At 44.2% G+C, this 15,903-nt stretch overlaps 1 protein-coding gene across 1 annotated transcript; it reads left to right on the top strand.

The window, feature by feature from the left end:
• Positions 1 to 14,683: 14,683 nt before the first annotated feature.
• On the top strand, positions 14,684 to 15,568 carry CLAFUR5_11484 (uncharacterized protein; the record flags this gene model as incomplete). Its single annotated transcript, XM_047910632.1, has 1 exon — positions 14,684 to 15,568. One exon carries the CDS (start codon positions 14,684 to 14,686, stop codon positions 15,566 to 15,568), a length of 885 nt encoding a protein of 294 aa, XP_047765703.1.
• Between the last annotated feature and the right edge of the window lie 335 nt (positions 15,569 to 15,903).

A 15,903-nucleotide genomic window follows, 5' to 3' on the forward strand; every position in this document is an offset into this window, starting at 1 on the left:
ATACCTATATAGGCCGGATAGGGTCCTAGAACAGGGGAATAACAAATCTATCTATCTATCTATATATCGTAATAGCCGTAGTATTAACAAACCTTAATATAGACTACTTGCTCTACTACTAGTCCTATTTAATACGTAGGACGACGTTGCCTTAGACTTCGTGATCGTACTACTAAGGGCTAAGTACACGGTAGATAGTCAGTACTATAAGAACGTACTTATAGTTATAGACCGTTTAGGTAAGAAGCGGCATTATATCCTAGTATTAGAAATAATAGCGGAGTATATCGTATATATCTACGTAAAGTATATCTTCTCCTAATATAGTCTACTAAAGATAATTACGTCGGATCGTAGTCCTTAATAGGTATTAGCCTTCTAGGGACGCCTCTACGGGTTACTATAAATTAAGCGTAAGATCTTAACCGGCTATTACCCTAAGACTAATAGTTAAAGCGAGAATACTAATAAGATAATAGAATAGTACCTACGTACGTTTACTAGTTACGCTTAGGATAACTAGCTAGATTAGCTCCTACTTATAGAGTTTACTATAAATAACTACGTCTCCGAAACGACTAGCGTAAGTCCTTTTATAGCGAACATTAGTAAGAACCTACGTTATATAGATACTAAACTTAATCCCTCTATATAACTACTTCCGTATAAATAGCGATTAGACGTAGAGTCTATAAATACATTCGTATAACGTATAATAGACCTTAGGTATAAGCTACGAGACTCTATAGTAATAGTATAAGTATCGTAAGCTAAATATACTAATAAGTATAGAACGATTATACTACGGTACGAAGTCGGAGACCTAGTATACCTTAGTATACGTAACTAGCGTACTAAGCGCCTATTAAAGAAACTTGATTACCGCTATACTAGACTATACGTAGTTACTAAGGTACTACTATACGACACGTACCGTCTAAACCTCCCTCGGTCCCTAAGTAACCTCTATAACGGCTTTTACGCTAACTTACTAATACCTATATACGTACTAATGCTAGGATAAGTATAGCTACCTCCGGTCCGATCGAGGTAGAAGATAATAACGGAGACATAAGTACGTATTAGCTTCTAGATATAGTGCTTAACGTAAAGAGCACATTACCGCTAGGCCTAGCGCTATACGGTAGGAGGAAAGAACGAAGGTATAAATACCTTATATAGTAGGTAGGTTATAGTAAGCCTACCTAGGAGCCCGCTAAGGAGTTAATAGATACTACTACCGCCTCTATCGCGGACTTCTACTATAACTATCCTACGAAGGATAGGCTAGCTAGCTTTACGCCGCTACTAGGGTAGATTCCTAATAAGAATATACCTAAAGACGTTATAATCGGCGAAGTAATAAACGCTTTAGCCGTAAACGCTTCGTTAATAGTCACGTCTAACCCGGTAACTATAGGTAGGCTACGTAAGTTATTTACGTAGGTACTTATAGCTCTTCCGGTAGTTACGTATTACTAATCTAATACTAGTACTTATAATAGCCCGTAGGCGGCTACTTTAAGAAAGATGACCGTTAGTAGGTAAGTACCGGTTATATATTAATATAAGTAGTATACTTCCCTTAACTCGGTAACTACGGATATACCGCTAGCTTAAGCTAGTAATAGGTACCGTAGCTCTTCCTCGACTTAAGTAATAGCTACTATAACGGACTCCTTCGCGGAGTTTATATATCGCTACGACAGAAACGAAATTACGACTCGTATAGGCTAGGTTAGCTACTACGGAGGATACGATAATACTAAGATTAACGAATACGATACCGGACTAACGAAGATAGATAAGATAGACGGTATAGAGGATAATATAGAGGATAACGCCGCGTTTATAGCGGCTATACTACGAGCTTAAGGGACTAAGCGCGATTTTGAAGGGTGGGTAGTATTACGGCCCTAGGCCTAGTAAATGTCTAGCTAGTACGTAGGTCACGTGACCGCGCGTACTAGCGTAGTACCTCGGCTTATATATAGCCTCGGCGTACCTCGCGCTCCTCTTTCCTACGTACCTAGCTACTTTATATCAACACGACTTTAAACCGTTATAGGTAGTTATATTATATTAAGGTTATTCTTTAACGTACTTTACTACCGAGCGGGCTATACTACCGAGCGGGCTACTTTTGCTAAGAACTATACCACTTCTGTAGATATAGCTATATAACTACTATTATAGCGTATATTGTCTTTAAACGAGGCCAAGCTGACCTTAGCTATCTAGGCTACGAAACGCGACGCGATAATTACGAATCGACTTACTATAAAGGTATACGACGCGTCTCGAACTATACTAGGGTATCGATTGAATAGACGACCTCCTCGGGGTGACTACGAGCCTAATTCGGAGAAGCTTATAGAGCTAGAAGAGAGGGTGATACTTAAGTATATACTCGAGCTAGATCTTAGAGGTTTCCCGCTATTAAAGGCTAGTATACGAGTAATAGCCGATTTATTACTATAAGAGAAGGGTCTTAAGCCCGCTAGTCTTAATTAGATAGACAGGTTTATTAGGCAGTATTATAAGCTAAAGGTTCGTATAATACGTAGATACGATCGTTAGCGAGCCCTAATAGAAGATCTAGACGTTATCGAGAAGTAGTTCTTACTTATACGTAATATAAAGGAGAAGTATAGTATCCTTAACTAGGACACCTATAACTTCGATAAGATAGGGTTTATAATAGGTGTCATTACGTCTTAGAGCGTCGTTACGGGTTTAGAAAGGCGTAGTAGAAAGAGGAAGGTCGTTTAATAGGGTAATAGAGAGGGATTAGAGAGATAGCGTATTAGATAGCTCTTATACGAAGCGAGATTAGTAAGCTACGTAAGTCTAACGAGGCCCTTATATAGCGGAAAGTACGAAAGCGTAAGTGTATTTAGTCTAGAGGGTCTCTAACCTTCGATAAGGCGTCGTAATTAATACCTTTAGAGGATACTAGGAGGTAGGAAGTGAGTAGAGAGTCGCTAGATAGTGCTCGGCTAGTACTAAGGCTACGACGCTATAAGCGATATAGCGAGTCGGGGTATAACGTACGTACCTATTAAGTAGCCTCGCTAGATAGCGAAGAATCTAAAGAGGAATTGTCCTCCTAGTAACGATTCTATAGGATGTTATCGTATTAAGATACCGTCGTAATTAAAGTAGAAGTAGTATAGTTCTTAGTAAAAGTAGCCCGCTCGGTAGTATAGCCCGCTCGGTAGTAAAGTACGTTACGTAAAGTCGATATTAAAGTACGTAGAGTTAGTACTATTATTATAAAGGGTTGCTCTTATTATTCGGCGGGAGAGTATTCCTGTCTATTACTAAATACGATATATTCGAAAGCTCTTATTAAGGCTATTCTAACGATCTATAAAGTAGGCCACTACCTCTAGAATTAAGGGAGTTCTACCTTATTTAATTTAGATAGCTTAAAGTTCTCTTCACCCTATTTCTTTAGCTCTAAACGCCGCGGAGGTACCTAGCTACATTAGGCAACTCCTAGGTAATAGTAGCCTAGGCTACGGTACTACCGGCGCCTACGGCTCTATAGGCGAAGCTCCCCTAAGACAACTAGTAGTAACTTATAGAGGACGTAAAAAGTATAGTAACTAACGATTAGCTCCTATACCGGTCTCTATAGGTAATGATCACTTAGCTACGTACGGTGCTTATACTGTCGTATTACTAAGGGTAATAAGAAATAAGGACGACGTCCTAGGCGATTAGTAAGGCTACCCGGAATCAACACCCCTATAGCTAGGTATCGGTTACGGTATCGATACTAGGCCCCCGCCTAACGTACGATATAGTTACGATCCGTATTATAGTAAAGGAAGACTAGGCCGAAGTTACGAAGCTATCGAACAAGGAGCTCGCCTAACGAATTAACTAACTAGGGGTAGTCGTAGTGACGTCGCGCTACGTCGTGTCCTCTCTTCCTATACTACTCCTACTAGGCGGTACTGTTCTAGCCAGCCCTTCTCTAGTATCTAGTTCGTAATGCGCCGTAGGTCCTTAGCGTTGTTAAGAAGTGCCCTAATCGTCCGGTTCCTCGCCTTTACTATCTACTCCCCCCTTCCTAGCGACCACCTCGGATAGACGAGGAGTACGTACCGTACGTTCTAGGAGCGATAGCCGTAGGGGCAGCTAGTATTTATGTATCCTAGAACCTTCCTCTATAATAGGTACCCCTAGAGGCCGATGTGTTCGCTTCGTAGTTAGGTTACTATACTACTCTATACCCTTGTAAGGCAGTAGTAGATAAGCTTTAGGGGGTGCTTAACCGCGGATTTCGTAGCTAACTATTCCTTAGGTTATTCCGCTAGATAAGGGCGTCTACTATACCCTATACCCTAGTTGTTCTACCTCTCTTTCTATAGCTACTCTATAAACAATTTCTTACCTTCCTATTATATTACTAGGGATTCGTCCCTTACCCGGTAGTTCGGCTCGTTTCTAGGTCGAATACCCTTATACGCTAGTACTAATTCGCGGGCCCTTACGACTATACTAGCGATGACCTTCTATACTAGGTACTATACCGACTTGCCTAAGTAGGAGGTCCGTAGTCCCTAGATATATAGGTCGATCGGCGGTATAGCGGTCTCGTACTTAAGTATCCTTATTAGTATCGACTTATATACCCCGGTGACCTTCCTTAGGCATTAGTTTTAGATCTTCGCTAACGGCGCGACGAGTCCCTTTAATAGGTAGGCCCTCTCGCCTAAGGACTATACTTAGCTACTATAGGTAAGGACTAGCCGTACTATAGCTATATATAGATAGATAGATGATTCATTTACCCGTTGTGGTGCCCTCCGGCTTATGCGGGTTTATGTCTATATATGTTACTGCATAAGGTAGGAAACCTAATCCTAGGTAAAAACCTCCTCTCCTTCTCTAATAGCTTCCTTGCCATGAGTTCTCAGTTTTCCTTCCATTAGGGTGCACTAGTGTCATGGTGGTTAGCCTCTGACTACCTTGTCTGCAACCCTAGAGTTGTCCCCCTCTTCCTGCTCTCCTCCTCCTTCTTTCTCTCCTCAATCCATCTCTCTGTTTCCCTAGTAAGAGAGAACTGCTCCAAAAATCCTTGGTGGATGATCCACCTTATAATTCTCTGGAGGTCTCCCTTATTGCTGATCATGGCTTGGAAGTTTCTGTTCCTTGCCCTTGCCCTCTATTCACCTCTCCCTGTACTCCATTCTTTGCAAACCAGAAGTCTATGTTCGACATTCTGGGACAGGTAGCCGCATAGGCAACTCTTGTCTTCGATACCTGGGACTTTTCTCTGATGCAGGTATGCCCTGACTCCGATGTGTTCAGAGCGGATTTGTATTGCTATGCTTGCTTCTGACCTGGTCAGGTCTGAGTACAGTAGGTAGTTGTGGCTACCAAACTGTTGGAGTGCCTTCGGGGTTCCTAGCCTCTGTGGGGTTCTTGTCCATTCAGTCTTCCAGAGGAGTCCTGCCATCCTTTCAGCTAGAGACTGTTGCTTCTTCCCTTGGCTAGCTGCTGATCCTCTCCCTTGAGCCCTTCTGTCCTGTTCCTGCTGGGCTAGGTGCAGCTGTTCTGTTAGTTCTTTGAACTTCTGCAGGTCCTGCTGCTTCTGTGGGGCTGGATTGGGTCTTGCTTGTCTGTGCCTTCTTGTGCACTGGCTCCTGATTTTGTTGACTGCCTTCTGGATTACTAGCTGGGCTAGGTATGTAGACGTCTTTCCTGCATACTGGTATCTCAACCCTTGAAGGTAGAGCTTGGCTAGTAGGGAGCCAGACTCCATTTCGACCACCCTTGTTAGAGTTGACTTGTATGCTCTAAGCACCTTTTTCAGATAGGAGGCTTGGGCTCTACTGATAGGATCTACAATTCTCTTTAGGATCTTGTCTTAGGCTGACCAGATCTGGGCTCTATATAGCATGGCTGGCTTCACAATGGCCTTGTACATAACCTTTGCTTTCGCAAATGTGGCTCCCCATGTAGAGGCTGTAAGCCTGTCAATTGATTGCCTGTTGTTGTCTGCTCTTGCCTGTGCTTTCTTGACCTGTGGTCCCTAGCTAAGCTTTGGATCCAGCCATATTCCTAGCACCCTTAATTCACTTAAGGGTTCTGTTGTGTGTCCCTGAATAGTGATTAGGGCTTGCATATTGTGTCTGTTTCTAGCTCTACTAAAGTGGATGAGTTGATACTTCTCTAGGGCAAATCTGGCTCTATGTTTCCTGACCCATTCCTCACATTCCTTGTGTTTCTTCTGCAAGATTCTGCAGTTCTCTTCTGTGCTGTCTGACCAGGCTAGGATGTTTGTGTCATCCACAAACCCTAAGGCTGATGTGTTTCTAGAGTTTAGCTTTGCTAGCAGGTCTGCTATAAAGAGGAGAAACAGGATTAGAGACATGATTGATCCCTATAGGATTCCTGTCTCTGTAGGCATACTGTCAGATTTGTATCTGCCTAGTCTTAGTCTTGTAGTTCTGCCTCTAAGGAAGGACTGGATGAACTGGACTATCTAGTTAGGGATAGCCTTCTGTTTCAGGATGTGGATCAGCCTCTGGTGTAAGACATTGTCAAAGGCTCCTGATATGTCCAGTAAGAGGAGTGTGGCTGCTTTGTTGTTCCCAAAGTGCCATAGGGTCTTGATCTGCTCTGTGATAAGTTCTACAGCTGTTAGTGTTGATCTTTGTTTCCTGCCTCCTATCTGTTCTTCAGGAAGGATTCCATGTTCTTCAGCTAGGTTTGTCAGCCTTTCTGCTATGATCTTTTCTAGGAGTTTGCCTAGTGTGTTGAGCAAGGCAATAGGTCTGTATGCCTTTAGCTTTGTGTAGTCCTCTTTCTGTGGTTTTCTCAAGACCACAGTCAGTGACTCCTTGAAGTGTTTAGGGCAGTGTCCTTAGGCTATACACTATGAAAAGATGTTTGACAGTGTAGGGGAGATCTGGTCCTTGCATGTCTTGATGAACAAGTTTGGAATCCTATCTGGTCCTAGGGCCTTGTTTCCTGAGAGTCTCTTAATGATGCTCTTGATCTCTCCCTCTCCTACTATGCAGGATTGCTCTAGTGGTGTTGGATACACACTGCCCTCTAGATCCTGCAGGTCAGCTTCTACCTATGTGCCAAAGAAATGTTTCCCCAATGCCTGTGCCTTTCCTAGGAGAGTGTGTTGGATTACTCCTTCCTGGTCTTCAATGTTTGGAAACTGGGGCAGTATGTTTCTATCCTATATAGGTTGTCTTGCCCACTTTGCTAGTTTCCACATCTTCTCAGGATTCTGGGTAATAGATCCAACTGTTGACCTCCACTCCAGCATCTTGTCCCTCTTGATCTAGGCCTTCTTGTCTCTGGTTGCCTGGTTGTATCTGTCCCATGCTTCCTAGGAGTGACTCTAGGTAAGGGCTCTCCTGGCCTGCCTGGCTGCCTTGACCTTCTCTGAGCATTCCTTTGTCCAGAATGGCTTCTAGTACAGTGACTGTTTCCTTTCTCTAGTGTGGGCTGCTGCAGTTTCCTGTATTGTTCTAACTAGTTCTGCCACTGCTTGGTCTATGTCTAAGGCTGTTTCCAGTCTCCTGGTCTCTAGTCCAGCTAGCTTCTGTTCTAGGTCTTGTCTGATCTGTTCCCAGTTGGCTGCCTTCCAGGCCAGCTGAGGTTCTAGGTCTCCTTCCTGCTGTGTCTGTGTTTCAAACTCCACCTGAATTAGGAGGTGATCTGATGAGGACTCCAAGTCCTGGTTAACCCAGCATCTGGTGACCTTCTGCTGCAGGTCATGTGATGCAAAGCATAGGTCAATGGTGCTTGAGCTTGCTCTCTATGACCAGGTAGTTAGGCCCTTTAGGGTAACTAGGTGCATGTTGTTGCTTTAGGTAGTGGAGAGGAGTCTGTTAGCTAGGAAGTGATGGGCAGGTGCAAAGTCTGATCCCTATGTAGGATAGTGCAAGTTGAAGTCTCCCAGCACGATGTGTTAGGAGTCACTCTACAAGATGTCTGGCAGCTGTTGTAGTATGCCTAGCTAGGTGCTGCTTCTAGAGCTAGGGGGTGGGTTGTATACACTGTGGATGTGGATGCTGCCTTAGTTGGTGTTGAGTCTGACTGAGGTGATGTCTCCCCCTTCCTGTTGGATTTGTTCCCAGCTGTCTGTTGCCATCTCTTTGCTGATGTATATGCATGTTCTAGGGGTGCCTTGTTTGGCTAGGAGTGTGTGATACCTTGGGTCGTTAGTAGTAGATGGTCTGTTGGATTTGCTGTTAATCTAAGGTTCCTAGACTGCAATGACTAGGTGTTTCTTTGGGTCCAGTGCTTAGAGAAAGCTTCTCTGGACCTTGTGCTGGCTTTTGTTGACATTGTACTGGATAGTAGTAAGATTGGGTGTCTCAATCATGACTCATCTATGCTGGTCTCCTGCTAGTCTTCTCGTGCTTCCTGCTGCTAGCTGCTATTTAGGATTGTGGTAAGGTTAAGCCTGCTTTGTGACGGGTCTCTTCCTGCAACCACAATTGATTTTGGTCTACCTATAGCAGGGTGGCCTTGGGCCTGTATGGTCTCTTCTGTTCTGCCTCTTTTTAGAGGGGTGTAGACAGTCCTTAGGGGTTCTTGGGTGATTGTCCCTGTCTGGAATCTGATAGGGGTGTTGATCCTGGCTTCTCTTGCCCTCCTCTTTGCCTCAATCCTAGCTGTGCAGTCTTGGGACCAGGAAGGGTGTTTCTTTCTACAGTATGCACATCTGGCTTCACTCTTTAGGGCTGTGCAATTCTGTACTTTGTGGCTACCAGCACAGTGGGAACAAGTGTCCTTTTGGCTTGGGCATCTAGTAGAGATATGACCATACTGTTGGCACTTGAAGCATTGTAGTAGTCTGTAGGTGCTTCTATGGATTTCTGTGTCCATTCTTTCATATTCCTAGAAGATGCCCTTGTTAAGCACGGTGTTTGCCTGTTCTACAGTGCCTATCTAGAGCACTAGAGAAGACTCTCTCTTTGTGTCCTTTGTCTTTCTGTTGACCTATGCTGCTTTTGTGATCTGTAGCCCTAGGCATACAGCCTAGTTCTGGTCCTGCAGCCTCTTAAGGTCTCCTTCAATGTCAAACTTTGTGGTCATCCTATAGGCAATAACCATATTTTATTGGTGTGAGACCTTAGCCGTCTTGCCTAGTTTGACTGTCCACTCCTTCTGTGTCTCTAGCCTCTTCCTGTCTTGCTCCTGTGCTGTGAACAGCTTAAGGACACCTCCCTTCTCTTTCCTGGCTCTAATGATGCCTTGTATCCCAATCTTCTGTATGATCTCCTTGCCTAACAGGCCCTCAATCTCTTTCTGCTCTTGCTGGTCGGAAATGTAGATCTTGATAGCTATCTTCTGGGGGGGAGGGTTTTGGGATGCAATTGCTGCCCAGGTTGGTTGGCTTGGTTTCTGGCCTTCCTATGTCCTCTTCTTTGCTGCTACTGCTACTGTCCTGTTAATGATCTGTCCTGTTTGGCTCCTTAGTGCCTTTAGCCCTCCAAGGAGCTCCAAAATCATCCCCTTAAGTGCTCTTTCTGGGTGCTCGCCATCTCCTGCCATTGCCATTGTTTCTGCCTTCCTGCAGACCTCCTTCCACTCGTTACTCTCCTGCTCCTGGTCGTTTCCTGCGATCGCTATCATCGTGTCCCTTCGTCTACAGTTTATAGTTTGAATGTAGCCGATATATAGTCCCTAGACATATAGTCTCCTATATAGTTCGAGTAGGCCTACTTGTTTATACACGTGTAGGTTTGGTGTCTATACTATTAGTATTTAAAGCATTAGAGGACACGAAAGGATAAGGAGTGCTTTTCTACTATCTTAAGGCTATATTACTAGATTAGGCCTTGTTCTATCGCTAGATCTACCGCTTTCGCGTCTTATAGCTATACTATTAGCGCCGAGGCCTTCTTGCCTTCTAGCCATTTCCTATAGAGCCAAGTCGCCTTCTAGATTAGAGAGTTAAGAGTGACCGGGTTGTCCTCTTAGAGAGTACGTAGGTAACCTTAGTTAGTTAGGTCGAACTCCTTAGGTATATCGTAGACTAGGATCGTAAATTGCTTCGTTAAGACCTTCGCTAATACCGTAACCTTAGATACCTACTATAGCTATGCCTCTAGGTACCTCCTAGTAGTAGTAGAGCTAGTATAGATCTATAGAGTACCGTTAGACTATTAGTTCACTACGACTACCTCTAGTTAATTAATTCGTTAGGCGAGCTCCTTATTCGATAGCTTCGTAACTTCGGCCTAGTCTTCCTTTACTATAATACGGATCGTAACTATATCGTACGTTAGGCGGGGGCCTAGTATCGATACCGCGACTAATACCTAGCTATAGGGGTATTAATTCCGGGTAGCCTTATTAATCGCCTAAGACGTCGTCCTTATTTCTTATTACTCTCGGTAATACGACAGTATAAGCGCCGTGCGTAGCTAAGTGATTATTACCTATAGAGACCGGTATAGGAGCTAATCGTTAGTTTCTATACTTTTTACGTCCTCTATAAGTTGCTACTAGTTGTCTTAGGGGAGCTTCGCCTATAGAGCCGTAGGCGCCGGTAGTACCGTAGCCTAGGCTACTATTACCTAGGAGTTGCCTAATGTAGCTAGGTACCTCCGCGGCGTTTAGAGCTAAAGAAATAGGGTGAAGAGAACTTTAAGCTATCTAAATTAAATGAGGTAGAACTCCCTTAATTCTAGGGGTAGTAGCCGGCTTTATAGATCGTTAGGATAGCCTTGATAAGAGCTTTCGAATGTGTTGTATTTGGCGATATAAGGAGAAAATCCTCGACCGTCCTCGTCCTAATAATAATAAGTAATATATATAAGTTAGGGGTAGTAATATAGACTACGTACGTTTAGAGGGAAAGCTAATCTAGATAAGGAGAAGTCGGGGGCGGGAAGGGTTTTCACCTATTCGGGTTTCCCTTTATATATAATAATAGATATATACCTATATAGACTAAATAGGGTCCTAGAATAGGGGAATAACAAATCGATCTATCTATTATAAAGGGTTTAAGTAGGGATCTTTCTATTTACTATATATAGCATAACTAGATAAGAAGCTATTACCGGATTATATTTATCTATAGAGTAGTTTGTAGCTAGTAGGGAGTATGCCGATATACTTAAAACCTTGCCTCCCTTAGGAGGCCTATATTTATGTATATACTTTTTCTCGTTTTCTCGTAACTCTAACTCGTACGGTCTACTACGTATTACGCTTACGGAGTAGACTAGGCGTTTCCCGCGCCGCCGGCATTATTAGCGTTACTACTATTACTACCGTTACGGCGGTTATTACTTAGGTTATAGCCTAGCGTAAATAGGCGGCGGGCGACATCTCGAAAGGGGTACTAATCGGTGTCGACACGGCGGTGACCTTCTTATTCGCATTTTAAGCACCGATTCTAATCGATATATTCCTAGGCGCGAGTAGTATCTAAAGGTTAGATATACTAAAATGCCTAAGGTCGATTAGCCTACTTAGTCTTAGCGTTCGGATTAGTATTATTACCGCTACTACCCGAAGCCGTATCCTTCTTATCGTCGTTACCCTTAGTAGTCTTCTTGTTACCTTAGGTCTTATTACTATTACCGGTCTTACCGTACTTAAGGTTAAACGCCTTAAACTTGTCCTCGTAGTTATATAGAGTAGACACGACTTGCTTAAGGGTTATATTGACTATGTCCTCGTTTATAATACGATTTTCGTAGCGCGAGTTTAACTTACGGAGTAGGAAGTCCTTCTCGAGTTTCTTTTCCTTTACGCCGTTATTAAGGTTAACGATATCGGCGTTCTTACGGAAGGATAGGTAGAAGTCACTAAACTTCTCCTTATTACCCTACTATAGACTATTAAGCTTAGTTATAGCATTAGTATAGGCATTACGGGTACCGTAGCGCCGGGCTAGATCTTCTATTATCTTATCTATAGAAGCGTACTAAGTAGTCGTGCCTTCCGTAGACTTAGTAAGACTAGGGATCTTTAAGTCGATATAGGTCTATATACCGTTCTTTAACTAGCTCTAGACGTTCTAAAGGGAGTCCTTTATAGTACGCTACTTCGAGGCTTAGAGCTTAGCTTCGGTAGTACGCTACTACTCTTAGAACTTAATATCGTCGCTCTTTAGATCGAACTTAGTAGGGGCCTTTAGCTCGTTAGAGGACTTTATACTAGTAGTTATATCGGTATCGTAAGTCGTATATACGGAGATAGGGTTGCTATCTAAGTCGGTACTCGGGCGATTCTTCCTACCCTTACGACTACTATCCTTACGGCTATTCTAACGGCCCTTATTACCGTCGTCCTCGTCGTCTAATAAGTCCGATAAATCCGGGTCCGACTTCTTCTTATTAGGCTTACCTCTATTTTGCCGACGCTCTAGTAACTCTTTAGACTCGGTTCGCTAAGGTAGTAGGTCTTACTTTTCCTTAGACCGGCTACGGTCTATCTCTTACTTCTTAAGCTTAGTAGTACGCTTCTCGGCTACTACGAGCTTAGTCTCGGTCTCTACTAGCTTACTCTCCGCTACCTTATACTACGTATAATATACCTTCTTTATATCTTTAGCCCTCGTAAGCTCGTCTAGGTCAATAACAATAGTATTATCGCGCTTAGCGAGCTCCTCCTTTAGTCGCGTAACCTCCTCTTCTAGGGACTATCTAGTCGCCTATTCCGTATCGATTATATCCTCGAGTCGGTCTATCTAGTCCTTAGTATCTTACGCCTTACGGAGGTTAATACAGTTAGCTATATCGAGTATAGTATTAAGTTTATACGTACGTCGGTAAGCGGACTCGATATTATAGAGGATCTTATAGATCTACTAGAGATAGTCATTAACCGTCTTCTTAAACTTGTCTATATTTAACCCGTTTAACGAGTCGAAGGCTTCCTAGAAGTTGTCGATAGTAACTCTCCTCTTCCTTAGTACCTTAGTACCCTTATCTTCTATCTTATCCTCGATAAACTCCGCCCTATATAGGTTAGCTAAGTTTAGCTCTATCTCGACCTCCTCTTCCTTAATTGCCTTAAGTTAGTCGAACACCTTCTTATACTACTTACGGTACTAGTTATTCTCGTCGAGGAGCCTATTTACGATATCCTCTTTACGTCCTTAAGTCTATATCGCCGGGTTCGCGCTATCGTTATCGGGTAGATCGGATAGTAGGGTAAAGAAGGATAATCTATTAAGAGACGCGTAATAAACGCGTCTATTAGTATTCTCTATACTTACGCCTAGTACGCCGGTACCGGTCTGTCTCGCTATTATTACTATATTAGCTATAATCTACTTTAAGGTACGACTTAGCGAGTACGATACCTAATCTTAGTACTTCCTCGTATACTATCGCGGTTTCTCTAGAATCTCCCGAATATAGCTTCTCGTATCTCTCTATACGTTAGTAATAATCTATTCGAAGTATTATAAGTAGGTATAAGTATATAGTCGGGTAAGGTACAAGTCGAATAGATGTTCTATCTAAGGGAGGCGCGGAGGGCGCGAGAGTTATATACGGGCGCCAAGCCGCTAGTCGGATTAGTCAGTAGGCGCGAGGTCTAGGTACGTGCCCGTAGGTTTAAGTAAATATACGCCGGTACGGTAATATCTATATATTATACTATAAGTTATAGTTATAACGAAATATATATAGTTATATATATATTTACTAGCCGAACTACCGGGCAAGGGACGAATAGCTAGTAATATAATAGGAAGGTAAGAAATCGTTTATAGAGCAACTATAGAAAGAGAGGTAGAACAACCAGGTTGTAGGGCATAGTAGACGCCCTTAGCTAGCGGGACAACCTAAGGAATGGTCACCTATAAAATCCGCGGTTAAGTACCCCCCGAAGCTCATCTACTACCGCCTTACGAGGGTATAGAGTAGTATAGCAACCTAACTACGAAGCGAACACATCGGCCTCTAGGGGTACCTATTATAGAGGAAGGTTCCAGGATACACAAATACTAGCTACCCCTACGGCTATCGCTCCTAGAACGTACGGTACGCACTCCTCGTCTGTCTAAGGTAGTCGCTAGGAAGGGGGGAGTAGATAGTAAAGGCGAGGAACCGGACGATTAGGGCACTTCTTAACAACGCTAAGGACCTACGGCGTATTACGAACTGGATACTAGAGAAGGGCTGGCTAGAACAGTACCGCCTAGTAGGAGTAGTATAGGAAGAGAGGACACGACGTAGCGCGACGAGACCGGCTAGGAGCGGGGGCTAACGGGGTAGTGACATAGACTACGTACGTTCAGAGGGAAAGCTAAACTAGACAAGGAGTAGTCGGGGGCGGGAAGGGTTTTCACCTATTCGGGTTTCCCTTTGTACATAACAATAGATATATACCTATATAGGCCGGATAGGGTCCTAGAACAGGGGAATGACAAATCTATCTATCTATATATTTACTAGTTATAAGTTATAGATTATATAACTAAATAAGAAAGATATTTCAAAAATACCTAAAAATAGCGAGTTGAGAAATATGCCGGGGTTATAGCAGTATTTTTCAACACAATAAGGGTTGTAGCAGTACTTTCTTAACACAATAAAGGGACATAGCAGTACGCTTTTATGATAAAGTGATACAGCGGTATTTCCCGACACAATGAGGGACATGAGAGTATTTCACCGCTCTAACTTGTGTCACAGGTGCAAGCTTCACAGGCTTGCGAAACTTCCCCATGGACATCACCAGATTCCAGGAGATGCAATTGCCTGGCAAAGAGTATGCAGAGGCAATTGGCTCAGCTATGGCAGTCCTCCACTGGGAGGCACAGATTGACTGCAACGACATCGAGTTTGTCCTGGGCTCGTCGCCGACCACTCTCGAGAGAGCTCGTATGACTTCCAGCGAACTCAAGGAGCTGAAACCAGAGACTAGCACGTACAACGCGGTCTACGGACCGTCAATAGTCAACTTCGAAAAGCGCGTCATGTCTCTATGGGCTATGGACTTCGACCAGTGCAAATCCATTTCTATGGACGCAGCTGGTCTGGACTTAGCTGTTTCGGCCCTAGAGCGCAACAACTACATTCCAAGACCCGGCAGCGGCCGTGCCTACCAGGAGGACCTTTCAGTGGCATTCCGCGAGACCTACCTCAAAGTCTCTAAAACAATCCTTCCAGCTAAGTACCGACCACTCGCCGACCAGTTCATCTCTAAGATGGGTGCAGCTTGCGCACGGTACTACAACAAGTACCCGGATCAGAAGGAGAGTGGTACTTCCAGGTCTGCAAGTGCTTCGAAAGGGTTTGGAGCACCCAACCCAGCGGCAAACACCTCACGCCGAGGTGACGAGCGTAGCTGGAGCCAAAACGATGAGAGCAAGTTCTCAAGCAGAGGAGGGGGCGGCGGCAATGCTTCAACTCGGTCGCGCGACGATGATCGAGGCAGAGGTGGTAGAGAGGGAGATAGCAGAGGCAGAGGTAGTCGTGGCGAAGGTGATCAAGGCTCAGGCGGTCAAGGCTCGGGCAATCGCGGCTCAGGCAGTCGTGGCTCAGGCCGTGGTATGGCAGACGTGGATCTCAGTAGACGTGGGATTAGGGGAGGCAGGGGTAGAGGTTGAGGTCAAGGTGGAGAGGCAACATATTGGTCAAGCGTGTATGATTAGCGGTACGAAGAATTGTTTCATGTGACATTCGAGCCTTCAGTGTGGCGTTCAGTGGGTATGTACAGGCATAGGCAGGAGCGGAGAGGAGATACAGCGTTGGAGAAAGGGCCCAATCAGGGCCGCGATGTCTTGGTTAATGAGGATTATCTTTCAGAGCCTGGACGAGTACTGCTGCGAGGCGCTCATTACCGTCCGGCGATACGCTAGCTATGGTGCTGTAGCGCGGTCGCAGCGCTCAATAGGCTTGTCTCGCGTTGAGTGACTACAGGGTTTACCTCCACGGCTCTCTT

Source organism: Fulvia fulva, chromosome 8 (genome assembly GCF_020509005.1).
Source record: "Fulvia fulva chromosome 8, complete sequence".
NCBI lineage: Eukaryota > Fungi > Ascomycota > Dothideomycetes > Mycosphaerellales > Mycosphaerellaceae > Fulvia > Fulvia fulva.